Source organism: Trachurus japonicus, chromosome 8, assembly GCF_045865225.1.
Source record: "Trachurus japonicus isolate A0001 chromosome 8, Traja_1.0".
In the NCBI taxonomy this organism is placed as follows: Eukaryota; Metazoa; Chordata; class Actinopteri; order Carangiformes; family Carangidae; genus Trachurus; species Trachurus japonicus.
In genome coordinates this window covers 26404892-26422149 of record NC_140914.1, presented here as the reverse complement: position 1 = coordinate 26422149, position 17258 = coordinate 26404892, and the positions used below count along the sequence as shown (strand labels likewise).

The following is a 17258-nucleotide window of genomic DNA, read 5'->3' as shown; positions in this document are numbered from 1 at the left end:
GGCAGGACAGAGGTCACTAAAATGAGGAACCTGTGGCCTGTCCCGGGACAAGCCGGGACAGGTCGAGGTGAGAAGGCCACAAGGTCAGGTAGATTGCAGAGATTTAGAGAAATAGAGAAGTGTGCGTTGACCAAATAAGGGCACGGACCGGTGCAGAATGGTGGAAAAATTATTCCATGACACAAAGGAAGGGTGTTGGCGGTCCAGACATATAAAAAGGTTATCCGGTCGAAATAAAGGGAGTGTGCGTCGGGACTGGGTGCGAGAGCGAGCTATTCAGATCCTACTCCTGCGAAGACTCCGAAGACTGGTGCATCTACAGAACAAAGCCATCAAACAAGAAGACTGCGCATAGCAATTTGATCTCGGGTGATCTCCACACTCTCTGCTGGTCCGCTCCAAGGGGCTTAGGCCCCCGATCATCATCCCCAGCAGAACAGGTTCAGGAAATTCGAAGCCGGCCGAAACCTGCGTCCTTATACTCTAGAAATTCGAATCAGGCAACTATCCATCAGAGGTAGGGTTGATTAATAGGGTCAGAATTTGATTTTAATTAATTTCTTTGATTTTTATTTTATGCTCTGATGCTGCTTTGTCCCTGCTAAATTCCTGCAAATAAATATACAACATAAAAGACAAGAGAACTGTTATCCTCATCTTTTTTGTCAGAGGTTTTACCGTATTTCCTCTAATAGAGGCCGAGGCCTTTATTTACTTTAGCTGCCCAGGGGAACCGGCCTGTATTGGAGACCGGCTTATATTTGAGAGAGGCTATTATTTCTTCCTCTGTTTCATGCTGGTGCTCAAATTTGACAGTTACCGTGCTCAGTTTTCATTCTGCCTACAATTAATTATATTTTTTTACACATTACTGTAGCAGGTACCGCAACAGCAGCGATCAGCTGGACAGGATTAGGCTAATAAACGCTGGAGCACAAGTGACCAGTTTTGTCACAGATCGGGTAGCGTCGCAAATCGGGTAGTGACACGCCATGCTGCTAAAGCTCTCTTCGGTCGAGTTGTCAGTGACTGTTTCCTTGAAGCGTGGGTTCATGTGGCACTTCAGATCTAGCTACTGCCATCTGCTGGCACTTGTGGGTTACTGCATCCGTGTTTGGCCGCCTGAGACCAGTGCATCCACAGTGACTGAAATTCAGGTTTTTTCTGTTTGTTTGTTTTTTTCCCATTGACCCGGCCTGTATTTGGGGCCGGCCTTTATTTGTTCGTGTAAACCACGCCCCCGGCCATTATAACAGACCCGGCTATTAAATAGATACCGGCTACTATTAGAGGAAATACGGTAATTCAATTATCACTATATTGCTATTCATGATCATAAAAAGTTAAGCCATAGTGTGCACGACATCTTTAAGACTCTTAAAGGTTAATCTAGTATTGTGTCCACTTAAAAAGATAAACAGGTCCCTAGGGTTGTTTCTCCAAACCATTAAATTAAACCTAGCCAATAACAAGTGCAAGGATCAAAGAGGAAAGCTGCCGTTAACAGGCGTGCCGGGTTACTACTTCTGGGTGGGGGGCTGCTCTATCAGGCTTGGGGAAGCGGGACAGACGTCAGGACGAAGGCAGTTAGAAGCTAGGCGAGTTTCCTCATCACCAGCTTAAACATTCTTTAGAAATTCTACTCTGGTCCATGACCATTAGAACTTAAGAACTTACCCTTTAATTGGAGAGCTGGTCTAGTATAGGCCTTTCTTTACAGGAGCCTAATACCGGGGATCTAACAGGACCAGGTTCAGGTTCAGATTCTTTTTGTTCTGTCCTGCACTACCCAGTGAATGCAGGAAAACATAACAGAATGAACAACAACAGGGGGTGTATCTTTCACCCCCTCTTTCTTTGTAGATTTTGCTGAAGAGTTGTCATTGTAGCTAATAACCCTACTCGCTAGCGCTAGCTTGCTAACATTAATTTAGTATCTTTTGACAAGATTTGCAGGCAAACACTGTATGGAAGGGTGATGATTTTCATCAGATAACTTTCTAGACAATAACCTTTCAAAATCCTTTAATCTCGGCTATTAAATTAAAGAGCTAGCTTCCATATAGAATTGTGGGGATGGACATATAAAACAGCTATTAACTTAAAGACCCACTATGTAGTTTTTTTTTTTAACCTTAAAATAATGTTTCTAAACTCACTGAAGTGGGAGAAAAATGGTTAATATGATGAATGGTGCAGCCTCTGCAGCCTGAGTGGTGTCGCGTCAGCTGCAACTGCACTATGTAACTTTCCGATGCGGGTAGGATCACAGTGGTCCTGGTACATCGCAGCTCCGCTGAGCTCCAGAGCCCGAGTCTCCCTGCTCCACACACACAAGCACCCTGTGATGGGCCGCACGGCCGGCCAGCCTCCCTCCAGCTCCGGAGCTTTGCTCGGCACTGGTATGGTACCGGCAATGATGGCGGCTACTGGCAACAGTGCCGGTACTGAACCAGTCACCGTTGCTGGTACCAGCACTGGTTATGAATTATGGCAATGGCACCAATACCAGTAATGACAGTGGTGATGCCAACGGTGACGGCGGCGGTTCCGGTAATGACGGTGGCAACTGTAATGGTGCCAGTACCAGCAACGGCAACAAATTCATAGGCTACTGTGCTTCTCTGGGAAAGACACAGGTAGCAGACAGTTGCTCTTCTTAACCATAGTACCACCACAAATCCTACATAGTGGAGCTTTCATAATTGTGTTAGAAAAATAAGCTATTTGTTTCATCAATAAGGTTGGTTATTATGATCACACAAATCTATTAATGAAGTGACATGTTATTAAATTATGTGAGCTGGTTTATTTTAAAATATGCACAAATGTACAGAGCAAAAGCAAAGCAGGACACTGTACAAAGATTATTTTATGAGTATGTACTGTAATAATTTCACACTATTAAGTTAATCATTGTTAAATACAATCCATCATTATAAAGCATTCTTCTGCAATATACAATTATAACCACCTGCCCACGATCGTGTTGGTCCCTTTTGCTGATGACCATGTGGTTGGTTCACCACTGTTCCTTCCTTGGACACTTTTGATAGATCCTGACCACAGCAGACCGGGAACACCCCACAAGAGCTGAAAGTTCTCAGATGCTCTGACCCAGTTGTCTTTGTAAAACTGGATGAAATCCTTACACTGTCAATTATTCTGGCTTCTAACACATAAACTTTGAGGATAAAACGTTTACTTGCTGCCTAACACCCCCCACCCCACACACACACACACACACACACTAAAAGACCTGTGCCATGATTAAGTGTTATCCTTAATGAAAACCTGAATTGTGGTGACCTCTAGTGGGCGGTACTCAATACTACAGCAGTTTACCTAATTTAACAGGCGAGGAAGTGTGCACCTGGCCAGACCAAGTTCAGATCAGATAACTTGCATAATGCTATGTGCTAATTTGCATACATTTCCAGAACAGAAATCTGAATGATTATAGATGCATAAAGCCACTTTCAAAATTATTGTTTTATTTTGTTGACATATTAGAGTCTTTTACAGAGGGGATTTTGAATACCTCTTTTTATCACGTTGTAATTCAGAAACTACTGTCACCAGCCCTAAAAAAAAAAAAAAAAAAAAATCTAATTTGCCATGTTTTTAGGAATTAAATGTTGTATAAATCAAGCTTTGAATGATATATCAACAAAATCTTTTGTAAATCCACTGAAGTGGAGATTTCAAACTCAGATTATGAGGTAGTGTCTAGACTTAAGAAAAAAAAAGGACAGGTTTGGTATTGGAAGTACAGATACTTCAACATCGATCCGCACATCAGTACAAGAAGTTCAGTCACACATATGGCCCCCTTTCCTCTGTTTCTAAACACAGGTGTCAAAATCTATGGTGTGAATTCCTGCACCCTATAACTTCCTCCTCATTGCTTTGATGTTAAGTTCAGACAGGGTGCACCTTGTGTGATGCATTAAGACAGTGATAAAAAAGGAAGTATTCATCAAGTTATATTTTCAGGATTCAGTACTAAGATAAAACATGAAAACATTGTTTTGCTGTTCACCATGGTCATGATATCAGGGTATTTGACTTTTCATATTGTGACTGTGAAATTTAATTTAAGCTATGTCTATGGCTGCATAATACAACGGAAATCATATAGCCTATTTATTTTCTATCGAACCGATTTGATCAGACACACCAGTTCCAATACAAAGGAATCAAGACTCAAAGTAACATTCCATGTGAATCACAAATGACTTACATCAGGGATCAGATTTAATACATTTTCGACATAGCTATCTGATAATTTCGACTTAGTATCTCATAATTTTGACTTAGTATCTCATAATTATGACTTAGCTATCTCATAATTTCGACTTAGTATCTCATAATTATGACTTAGTATCTCATAATTATGACTTAGCTATCTCATAATTTCGACTTAGTATCTCATAATTATGACTAAGCTATCTCATAATTTCGATTTAGTATCTCATAATTATGACTTAGGATCTCATAATTTCGACTTAGTAGCTCATAATTCTTTTTCTCAAGTGGCGGAAATGGGCTTCCATAGTTTATATACTATATACTGTATATACTGTAAATCTAAATTTAAATGTAGATAAATTAAATGTAATATTTGAAGAAGTATTTCTAAGACTTTGTTTCCGATGACATAAATTGAACTTGGACACACTATGGGTTTGTTATGTGTCTTTCAGTACCGAAACCCCGCTCCCATGCAACCTGCAAACAGCTGACAGAAGACAAGGGTGGGTTCACCCTGGACAGGTCATTCAGAAACAAACAACCTCACACGCTCACACTTATCGTCGACAATCCACCTAGTGTGCATGAACTCAGAGAACTCATGCAGTCACACTCTGAGGCTGCTAAGGCAACAGTGCTAACCACAGTACGTACGTAGTACTTAAGTAGTAAGGAGGGACGTTTTTGAGAAACTGTACTGAGGAAGTGTGAGTGATTCTGTAACATTACCTATCAGTCGTTCAATTTCCTGTCCCCTATTTTCTCAGTGATAGGTAAGTGATGCAGAGCAGCTTCTTCCTCCGAACCATGGCAAGCAAACAACAGAGAATTCTACACTTTTTGACCCTCGGTGAGATAAATTAAACATATGTAGTTCAGTTATGTTCAATAAATAATGTAAATGAGAAACAATGCAAATTTACTGATCCAGGACTCCCTCCCCCTCCTTTAGTCTCTTTTCTGTTGGCTTCATCTGTACCACCCGGAGGTCAGTCCATTCTTCTGTTACAGATGTAAAACAATTGTAATTTTGAGAAAAATATTAAATTATCGTTTGTTATGTCTTATGTGCCTGATAGGTGTTCAGGTCAGATTGACTGGATCTGGATCTACTCGGTGCTCGGGAAGAGTTGAAGTCTATCACAACAACACCTGGGGAACAGTCTGTGATGACGGCTGGGATTTAAATGATGCCATGGTGGTGTGCAGACAGTTGGACTGTGGTACAGCACTCAGTGTCCCTGTATCAGCCCATTTGGGAACTGAACAAATCTGGCTTGATGAAGTTGCCTGTACAGGAAGTGAAAAGTCTCTAGGTGATTGTCGGCACAGAGGATTTGGGACACACAACTGTGGACATAGTGAGGACGCTGGTGTTGTCTGTTCAGGTGAGAGAAAGAGACTCCCTCACTGTATTTGGATAAGAGTATGAAAAAGATATGTTAGTGCAGCAAATTTTGGCAGAGGACAAGAATCACTCGGAGGAAGTTTGAATGTGAACTCTCTTGAATAACAAGCAGTGGCCTGTTAAAAATAAATACATTGGTGTGGTGCCTGGTTGTAAAGAGGAACTAAGCAGGATTTCTCCCGTGGCTCTGCTACATTTTTACCTTCATTAACCCTTTGATGCACAACATATGCACACCCCCTCTAATGCGCAACATGGGTCTAAAATGACCCGCATTCATTTTCCATGTGAATTCATGCTGGGTGAGTGTTTCTTTGCGGTATCTTTTAAAATCAATATATTTTATGATTGAATCCTCCAAGTATCATTTGAATATCTTGTTTTTAATTAGTAGCCTACAGGGTGTTATTCCCATTTTTACTTTCTTATTTTATGAACAAATAGACAAAAAGTCTGAGAGAGTGGACCAGTTAGTTAGCTAGCAGTTGACATTTCTACATTCTACTGTATTAGTTAACTACAGTAGAACATGTCACCAGCTAGCTAGCTAGGTAGCTGTTGACATGTTCTAGCTGGTGTCTACAATAGAATATTATTCTATTGTTGTCACCAGCTAGAACATGTCATCATGTTAACAGTTAGCTAGCTTGCTAATATTAAGGTATTTCCCTTTATGACAAGTAATGTAGCTACTTATTCAAGGTAACTAAAACCTTATCAATTATGCACAGTTATCTTTAATGAGTCATCAAATGTTTCTTTAGATAAATTGGAATAATTGTAAAACAAGTAAATATGATTATATGTGCTTAAAAAAGAATATTTACTTAAGTAAATGATAAATACTGTGCAGTGATTTCAAAGATATAACATTGAAATAGCCTACTCAGATAGAATAAACTATGGCTAGCTGTTGACCACAGTAGAATATGTCAACAGAGCTATTAATGGGGAAAAAGGACAAGTAATGACTAGTCATTATTGTAATCAAGGAAACAATGGTCTGCTGTTGGTATAGATAGTGAGGGAATGCTAAAATTAAAGTATTTTTGCTATGCTTGTTTTTTCAACTGGTCCACTCACTGAGACATTTTTGTTCATTTTTGTTCACAAAGTAAGAAATGAAAAAATGAAATATTGACCCCACTGATAAAAAACAAGATATTAAATAATACTTGGAACCTCCAATCATAAAATAGATAGACATTTTAGACCCATGTTGCGCATTAGAGGGGTAGTGGTACAAAATGTGTTTTTATTAAAAAAGTGAAAAAGTAAAAAATAAAATAAGGATGTATTATGATCAAAAACAAGTTAATTGAGGAATACCTGGAATACTATATGATGAAATAAATTTTTCGCAAAGATATAGCACAAAAAAACTCACTCGGGTCTATTTAGACCCATGTTGTGCATCAAAGGGTTAAAAAGCTCCGGACTAATTGTGATAGTTGTGATTGTTAACTACATGACTTGTGACTTGTTACGAGTGAGAATGGAGGCTCTCTGTCTTCCACCTGGTGTCACACGGCTGAAAACCAACCTTGCGACATCAGTGTAGTTACTTGGTCGCCACCCCGGTGTCCCAGCTCTCGTCTCTGCGGGCCGTGACACAAACGCGCCCCGTAACCGGCAATCTTGTTTAGGATGGTTAAAACTACACAAATACACACATGGTAACATCTTATTATGTAACGTTATCCGCCACACCATGTATTGATTTTTCGCCGGCTTCGTTGTAAACAAATGCACATGGACGAGAGGATTGTAACCAAAACAGTGGAAAAGCCAGTGGACTTGCATAGTTCCTCTTTAAATTTGATGAACCAGTTACAAATGTTGTAGAGCTACAGAAACATGAACCCACCTGATCAGTATCAGTGCTGACACTGACCTGATGAAGCTGGTCAGGTGTTAATAACTGATCCACATTACATACTATGTCTTTGTCAGTGTCAAAAAAAAAAAAGCTGTGTTCCCTCTGTAATTTAGATTCATTCAGTCTCACAAGTGGCAACCAATTTATACAGATTACAGGTTTTTACTGTCTGCAGTTGGACCAGTCCTAGCCTGGTCAGATGTGTACATGAACTGATGAAGGCTCTGAGAGGTGAAACGTCTTCCTAGACAAATAACCAAGTCCAGTTGCATTTGATTTAAATTTCCTTGAGCTTACTGTCTGCAGTTGTTTGCTTACATAAACATGAATCATCTTTGACGTAATATAAAATATTTATATTTTTGTGGAAATGATTAAAGTATAGTTTGTTATATCTTGTGCCTGTTAGGTACCCAGATCAGACTGGCAGGATCTGGATCTACTCGGTGCTCTGGAAGAGTTGAAATCTATCATAACAACACCTGGGGAACAGTCTGTGATGACAACTGGGACTTTAATGATGTCATGGTGGTGTGCAGAGAGTTGGACTGTGGTACAGCACTGAAAGCCCTTCAGTCAGCCCATTTTGGTGAAGGAACTGGGCAAATCTGGCTTGATGATGTGGACTGTTCAGGAAGTGAGGAGTCTCTAACTCAGTGTCGGCACAGAGGATTTGGGACACATGACTGTAAACATGGTGAGGATGCTGGTGTCGTCTGTTCAGGTAAGAGAAACGTTGACTCATTTGTTGTATTTCGAATCATAAGAGTGTGAAACTAAATCTGTAAGTAATCCAATAAATAAAGATCTCCAAGTGATTGTAAGTGCAATAGATTTTGGCCAAAGTGTAAATTGTTTTTAATAACAAGCAGTAGCCTATTTCAAAGAAATGTATATCTTGGTATGGTGCCTAGTTTTAAATGTGATGAACCGGTTACACATAGCCTATAAAGAGCTATATAAACATGAACCAACCTGATCAGTATCAGCGCTGACACTGACCTGATGAAGCTGGTCAGGTGTTGGACATGACACAACTGATCCACATATCATTTCTTTGTCATTGTCAAACAAAGTTCTGTGTTTCCTCTGATATTTATAGTCATTAAGTCAGAAGTGGCAATCAGCCATTTTTGTTTTTATGTGCCTGCAATTGGTTGTAAATACAAACATGAATCATATTTGACATAGTGTCACATTAATCACATCACACATCACACTTTTATTTATTATTGAGCTATAGTTTGTTATATTTTGTGCCTGACAGGTGTTCAGATCAGACTGGCTGGATCTGGATCTACTCCGTGCTCTGGAAGAGTTGAAATCTATCACAACAACACCTGGGGAACAGTCTGCGATGATAACTGGGACTTAAATGATGCCACGGTGGTGTGCAGACAGTTGGACTGTGGTACAGCACTAAGTTCCCCTAAATCAGCTCATTTTGGTGAAGGAACTGGGCAAATCTGGCTTAATGATGTGGCCTGTTCTGGAAGTGAAGAATCATTAAATGAGTGTCAGCACAGAGAATTTGGGGCAAACAACTGTGGACATGGTGAGGACGCTGGCGTCAACTGTTCAGGTGAGAGAAAAAGGCTCATTCACTGTATGTAGAATTGTGGCAGTGTAAAACTGAATCTAAGTAATCCAATAAATTAAAATCTTGAAATGAGTATCGGTGCCATAGGTTGTGGCAGGAGACAGGGAAGCACAATGTGGAAGCTTGAGGGTGAACTTTTTCAAATTACAAGCAGTGGCCTATTTCAAATAAATGTATGTCTTTGTATGGTGCATTTTAGATTTGTTGAACAAGTTACTGTGGCAAGGTGAAGAGGGCCCGGGCGGGGATTGAACCCACACTTCCAGGTTATAGTCATGCGTGCTTAGCTGTCATCCAAAGGGACATCCCCTTGGCCAAGTAGCCAGGGCGCATGATCAATTGGAGGCATAGTGACAGGAAGCACGAGGAAGGAAGCATGAGGATGTGCTTGTGAAAAGAGGGGGAGAGATGTGACAGTTGACAGTTCCTGTCACTATGCCTCCAATTGACCGTCAACTGTCACATCTCTCCCCCTCTTTTGACAGTTGACGGTTCCTGTTCCGCGCAGGCTGCCACACATTCCATGGACCCACCCCTAGTGCTACCTGGATCCTGCCAACAACGCCAGAATGTGGCAAGGTGAAGAGGGCCTGGGCGGGGATTGAACCCACACCTCCCGGGTAATAGTCATGCGTGCTTAACAGTCACCCAAAGGGACATCCCCTTGGCCAAGTAGCCAGGGCGTATTATCAATTGGAGGCATAGTGACAGGAACCGTCTGACGGCTGCAGCTCTAAGGCCGCGTTCAGACTGCAGGCGAATCTGATTCAAATCAGATCTTTAGGGCTGACTATCCACACTGTTTTTAGCAAGTGTCCAAATCGGATTTGGCTCTGTTCAGACAGGGCCACATTATTGACCGATCTGACAGGTTGCTGTAGCAACGGCGTCGAGCTGAGGCGTCATCCAGCGCGTGTATTGTGTGACGTCATATAATTCTGACAGCAACAAGAAACATCCATGAGCCATCTCCCCACAGATTAATGAAGCATTTCGTTTTGTCCTCTGTCCAAGGACTGACGTTTTCAACGTCTTCCATTGACCGCTCCATTCCGCTCCACAACTCGAAATAGGCGGGCGGTCTGGCGCGGCGTAGAGTGACGTCACAGACAGTCAAAACCAATGGGGCGGTGTTTGGCTCGGTTGGTGGAGCACCCGCCCCATGTGTTGAGGCTGTGGTCGTCAATGACTGAGACGTAGCTGTCCAAATGCGATTTGAAACTACCTCCCAAAGGTGGTTTTGATCCGGTTTTCAAAAATCTTTTTTCATGTGTGTGACATGTGTAGCTTCAATATCACATCCAAACTATTTAATTCAATACAGCTGGACACAAATGAAGGTGTAGAAGCATTTCAAAGATGAAAAAAAGAAACTGGAGGCACCTGAATGACCTACACGAGTGACACAGCAAAGGGTCTGAATACTTATGTTCATATGATATTTCAGTTTTTCCTTTTTAACGAATTAGCAAACATTTCTAAAATTCTGAGTGTTACAACCCACTGTGTCTAGGGGTGAGAGGGAAGCAACAAAAGGCAGCCAGGAAAGGCTAGAGCTCTATTTAGGTTTATTTGGAAAACAATTAAAATAAACAAGTGTTGGGAACAACACAATGGGAGGGCAGTGGGTGGCGTCAAATCAACAAACAAAATAAAAAGAGTTGCTAGGAAACTCCTGAATAATCAACACAAAGTAACTATAACTAAATAGATACTTTACGGAAACAAAATGGGACTCCACCCATAACCCAAAAGAAAACCACAGAAAAAACAGAGAGGGAACGATCCCCAAACAAAAGGACAAAAGACTAAACCTAGTGCCTGGTTCCCAGATGAAAGTTTAAAAACTAAGGCCTCAACAAAACAGAACTGACACAAGGCAAACAAAGGACAAGGACATGTCACATTAAATACTTTTATTATTGAGCTATAGTTTGTTATGTTTTGTGCCTGATAGGTGCTCAGATCAGACTGGCTGGATCTGGATCTACTCGGTGCTCTGGAAGAGTTGAAATCTATCACAACTACATCTGGGGAACAGTCTGTAATGAGGGCTGGGACTTAAATGATGCCATGGTGGTGTGCAGACAGTTGGACTGTGGTACACCACTGAGTGCAACTCAATCATCCCATTTTGGTGAAGGAACTGGGAAGATCTGGCTTGATCACGTGGCCTGTACAGGAAGTGAAGATTCTCTAAGTGGGTGTCGGCACAACGGATTTGGGAAAATTGACTGTAAACACAGAGAGGATGCTGGTGTCGTCTGTTCAGGTGAGAGAAAGAGTAACTCACTCTGAAGAGTCTCCAACTGATCCAGAATGCTGTACTGAGGATATTGACACAAATTAGTAAGAGAGAGCACATCTCTGACTCCATTGGCTTCCTGTAGGATAGAATAGATAGTAATAATAATTCTATTGATTTATAAGGCTTATAATATTATAAATATTATAATTATTACAAAGCTTAAACGTATCTGGAAGACCTCATCATTCCTTATTGTCCTCCTAGAACATTTTGCTCCCAGAATGCAAGTCTGTGTTTCCGCTGTATTTCATATTCATTCAGTCAGAAGTGGCAACCCACTTGTGCATTCTATAGGTTTTTGTGTTTGCAATTTGTTTTAGATAAGATAAGATAAGATAAGATAAACTTTATTGTCTGTCACGAGTGACAGAAATTCGTCTTTGACAGGCTCGTATAAAAAAAAAAAAAAAAAAATACAAACATAACATCATATTTGACATACATATGCAATGCAACATCAAATATTTTTTATTTTTGAGGAAAATGTTGATGTGTAGTTAAGCAATACATCACGACAGGACGGGGTATGCGCTCATTGTACGAAAAACCCCTAAGCGTGGTAGTATGAGTGTATGACACGGTCTGGAGTGGTGTATTGCTTTCATAAAACAGTTACCAATAATGAAAATATGAAATAAGAATACACAAACAATCTCAAGTTGTGTTTATTTGAGCGGAAACCATGGGGAACACATTAAAAACACAGGGACTTCTTTGTTTGTTGTTGCCGTTGACGTTTCAGGGCGGGAGTCGGTATTTTCTCTCCAGCCAGTGACAGAGCACAAGTAGGCCCCGCCTTAAGCTAGGAGTGATATGCAGGGGTGGAAAGTAACTAGTTACATTTACTCAAGTTACTGTAATTAAGTAGCTTTTTTGTGTACTTGTACTTTTTTGAGTAATTTTTAAAATCAGTACTTTTACTTTTACTTGAGTACATATTGTTGGAAGAAATTTACTTAGTTACATTTTAAATAGCTTAAGTTACAAAGTAAAAAATATATAACTCTGTGTGGGTTGTCAAAAGTAGCTACGCCGCTGCCGCCTCTCTCACAGACGCACACAGCAGCAGGCAGGTCATCTATGCAGGCAGGTACACACCTCTTTCCCCCTCACCGCTACGTGAGTTTGTGCATAACAGGGCTCGTCGCTATGTTGTCGTCTTATATTAGCCATTAGCCACAGCTAGCGGTTAAAAGGTGACGTTAATGATTAAAGACAACGTTATCAGGCATGTCCATCTATTCGGCTACGTTTATGGTGACCGTGCCAGACACACCGGGGCTGAAGGCCGGACCGGCGGTCCGTTGAGTTAAACGTAGGAGCCCAGTCAGATCCATGGCCATGCTCAGAGGAACAGACAAGCAGCCCACTGCTTCAGAGCAGTTACAGTAAAGAGGCAAGAGAGAGAGAACCTACAGTAACCCCCCCCCCTCCTCCTCCTCCTCCTCCTTGAGAGCAGACAGGAAAGACAGTAAAAAAACAGGTGTGTGTGAGTGAAAGAGGGAGAGAGAGATTTTTCTTTTCTTTTTTTATCCGTATTGAAAATGGTATTGAGTATCGAATATTTTCCTTAATATCGATATTGAGTTGAAAATTTTAGTATCATGATCATGATCGTGACAACCTTAGTGCCAGTAACTGTAACTGTCCATCTGATTGGCTCTGGACAACTGCAGTGTCAGAAGGTCAGAATCAAGTTGGTGCCACAGGAGCTAAAAGATGATGGAGACCAGTGTATCGATGGAGAAGGGACAAATTTGGAACACAGAGACATGCACGGAGAATGTGAGGCCAATCTCTGGCCATTATACCCCCCCCCCCCCAAAAGAAAATAAAAAAGTAACTAAGTAACTTTTACTCTGAGTAAATTTTAAATGAACTACTTTTTACTTTTACTTGAGTAGATTTTTACACCAGTACTTTTACTTTTACTTGAGTAAAATTTCATCAAGGTAACTGTACTTTTACTTGAGTAGATTTTTTTGGTACTCTTTCCACCCCTGGTGATATGTTGTTAACAGGAGCAGCTGTGATATACCCTCATTATACCACAGTTAGAAAACAATGGCTTGAATTCACCTTTTTGTTTTATAATTTGTTATATCTTGTACCTGATAGGTGCTCAGGTTAGACTGGCTGGATCTGGATCTACTCAGTGCTCTGGAAGAGTTGAAATCTATCACAACAACACCTGGGGAACAGTCTGTGATGACAACTGGGACTTAAAAGATGCCATGGTGGTGTGCAGAGAGTTGGGCTGTGGTACAGCACACAGTGCCCCTAAATCAGCCCATTTTGGTGAAGGAACTGAGCAAATCTGGCTTGATGAAGTGACCTGTACAGGAAGTGAAGGCTTTCTAAGTGAGTGTCTGCACAAAGGATTTGGGACACACAAATGTACACATAGCGAGGATGCTGGTGTCATCTGTTCAGGTAAGATAAACATTGACTTTATTTGGAATCATAGGAGTGTAAAACTAAATCCGTAAGTAATCTAATAAATAAAGATCTAGATGTGAGTGTCAGTGCAGCACATTTTGGCAGCTCTAGGACAAGGAAGTTTGAATGTGAACTCTCTTGAATAACAAGCAGTGGCCTGTTAAATACAATACAATAAATACATTGGTGTGGTGCCTGGTTGTAAAGAGGAACTAAGCAGGATTTCTCCTATGGCTCTGCTACATTTTTACCTTAATTAAAAAGCTCAGGACTAATTGTGATAGTTGTGATTGTTAACTACATGACTTGTGAGAATGGAGGCTCTCTGTCTTCCACCTGGTGTCACACGGCTGAAAACCAACCTTGCGACATCAGTGTAGTTACCTGGTCGCCGCCCCGGTGTCCCAGCTCTCGTCTCTGCGGGCCGTGACACAAACGCGCCCCGTAACCGGTAATCTTTTGTTTAGGACGGTTAAAACTACACAAATACACACGTTGTAACATCGTATTATGTAACGTTATCCGCCACACCATGTATTGATTTTCGCCAGCTTCATTGTAAACAAATGCACAGTGGAAAAGCCAGCGGACTTGCATCGTTCCCCTTTAAATTTGATGAACCAAATGTCGTAGAGCTACAGAAACATGAACCCACCTGATCAGTATCAGTGCTGACACTGACCTGATGAAGCTGGTCAGGTGTTGGACATGACATAACTGATCCACATTACAGTATATACTATTTCTTCGCCAGTGTCAAAAAAAAGTTCTGTGTTTCCTCTGATATTTATATTCATTCAGTCACAAGTGGCAACCAATTTAGACAGATTTCAGGTTTTTATGTGTTTGCAGTTATTTGCTTACATAAACATGAATCATCTTTGACATAAAATATTAATATTTTTGTGGACATGATTTAAGTGTAGTTTGTTATATCTTGTGCCTGACAGGTGCTCAGGTCAGACTGGTTGGTTCTGGATCTACTCGGTGCTCTGGAAGAGTTGAAATCTATCACAACAACAGCTGGGGAACAGTCTGTGATGACAACTGGGACTTTAACGATGCCATGGTGGTGTGCAGAGAGTTGGATTGTGGTAGAGCACAGAATGCAACTCAATCAGACCATTTTGGTGAAGGAACTGGCCAAATCTGGCTTGATGATGTGGCCTGTAATGGAAGTGAAAGGTCTCTAAGTAAGTGTCAGCACAGCGGATTTGGGACACACAACTGTCAACATGGAGAGGACGCTGGTGTCGTCTGTTCAGGTGAGAGAAATATTGACTGACTCACTTTATCTGGAGTGTAAAACTTAATCTGTAAGTGAGTGTCAGTGTAGTAGATTTTGGGAGGGGACAGGAAACACAATGTGGAAGCTTGAGTGTGAAGTTTTTTGGATTACAAGCGGTGACCTGTTTCAAGTCAATGTATATCTTGGTATGGTGCCTATAGTTTGAGATTTGATGAAACACTTACAAATGTTAAAAAGCTACAGAAACATGAACCCACCTGATCAGTATCAGTGCTGACACTGACCTGATGAAGCTGGTCAGGTGTTGGACATGACATAGCTGATCCACATTACATATCATTTTTTTTTGTAATTTTCTGTAATTTATAGTCATTAAGTCAGAAGTGGCAACCAATTTATACATTTTTGTTTTTGTGTCTGTAATTATTTGCTGACACAAACATGAATCATATTTGAGACATTAAAAAAAATATAATTAATTTTGAGGAAATGTTTATAGTACAGTTTGTTCTGTCTTGTGCCTGATAGGTGTACAGGTCAGACTGGCAGGATCTGGATCTACTCGCTGCTCTGGAAGAGTTGAAATCTATCACAACAACACCTGGGGAACAGTCTGTGATGACGACTGGGACTTAAATGATGCCAATGTGGTGTGTAGAGAGTTGGACTGCGGTACAGCACACAGTGCCCGTCAATCAGCCCGTTTTGGTGAAGGAACTAGGCATATCTGGCTGGATGATGTGGCCTGTACAGGAAGTGAAGAGTCTCTAAGTGAGTGTCGGCACAGAGAATTTGGGACACATGACTGCACACACAGAGATGACGCTGGTGTCGTCTGTTCAGGTGAGAGAAATATTGACTTACTCACTGTATTTGCAATCATAGGTGTGTCAAACTAAATCTGTAAGTAATCCAACAGATAAAAAGTGTGTCAGTGCAGTAGATTTTTGCAGGGGACAGGAAACACAATGAGGAAGCTTGGGTTTGGGTTAACCATAAACCTTACCTATCTAACTGTAGATCAAAAGTAAAAGATCCTGGAAGTCATACCAAAGCACCAACCAAAACACCAAATAAATATTTCAATAACTTAAATTAATTATTGTACAACTAACAAATCACTCATGAGTCACATTAAAAAAAGTTTCCAGTTACTGGAAATTTTCCTATCCAACACCTCATTATAAAACTCATCACTGACCCCATTTGAGTTTTAAAACTGTGGGGTCGTGTTTGACTTTGTTGGTTGTGCAGTAACCTCTGACTCAGACTCCTTTCACTTGCTTTCCTCTTCTGTTTACCGACCTTGCCAACGCATGCAGGGGGAGGAGGGGGGAGTGGAGGTAAGGCAGGAGGAGGAGTTGTCGATTTTCTCATTTTTGAGCTGTGCTGTGTGGAATGCCAGAAAGGGTTGCTTTGATTAGTAATTACCCCCATCATTACCTCTCTACACTGGCTCCCTGCCCAGTTTAAGGTTAAATTCCAAATTTTTGTTTTGAAAAGCCTAAATGGATTAGCTCCACTTTATCTGAGCTTGTCCAGCCTCACCACCAGCAATGAGGTCAAGCAACGAGCTGCTGCTGGCCTGCCCCGGAACCAAATGAAAAAGTAAAGGTGACACAGCCGTTTCAGTTGTGGCCCAAAATTCATGGAACAACCTACCATTCCACATAAGAGAAGTTCAAACCCTGGAGCATTTTAAATCAATTTTAAAGACATCCCTCTTCTCACTGGCTTTCAACTCAAGTTGACATGGACATCTTGACTTTTATCCTGTTAGTAGCATACTGTAGCTTTTATTTGTTTTTTTCCTCATTTTAATTTTGTATTGTCTTAACTTTTATTGTTAATCTATGTTGGTAATTTATGTTGTTTTCCTACTGTTATTTATTTTGCTGGCACTGGATTGTATATTACTGTATGTATTATGTTGTGCAGCACTTTGGGCAACTGGGGTTGTTTTAAATGTCCTACATAAATACCATTTTAGTTGAGTTTGAATTGAGAAGGTGTGCATCCATTATTGATTATTGATTATTGTGTTTGTTTTTCAGAGAGTCTCTCAAAGTTCAGTATCTCCAGTTCTCTTGGTAATGTTGCTCATTTGTTCAACTTCTGCTG

The 17258-nt window shown here is 40.8% G+C and overlaps 1 protein-coding gene across 1 annotated transcript in view; it reads left to right on the top strand.

The window, feature by feature from the left end:
• Positions 1-17258, top strand: part of LOC146983451 (scavenger receptor cysteine-rich domain-containing protein DMBT1-like) — a 41505-nt gene that overhangs the window by 23644 nt on the left and 603 nt on the right. The window contains exons 5-11 of the mRNA XM_085785616.1: positions 5334-5642; positions 7951-8265; positions 8779-9123; positions 11099-11413; positions 13568-13882; positions 14839-15153; positions 15666-15809. Coding sequence (XP_085641742.1) covers positions 5334-5642; positions 7951-8265; positions 8779-9123; positions 11099-11413; positions 13568-13882; positions 14839-15153; positions 15666-15809 — 2058 coding nt within the window. The remainder of the gene's footprint in view (positions 1-5333; positions 5643-7950; positions 8266-8778; positions 9124-11098; positions 11414-13567; positions 13883-14838; positions 15154-15665; positions 15810-17258) is intronic.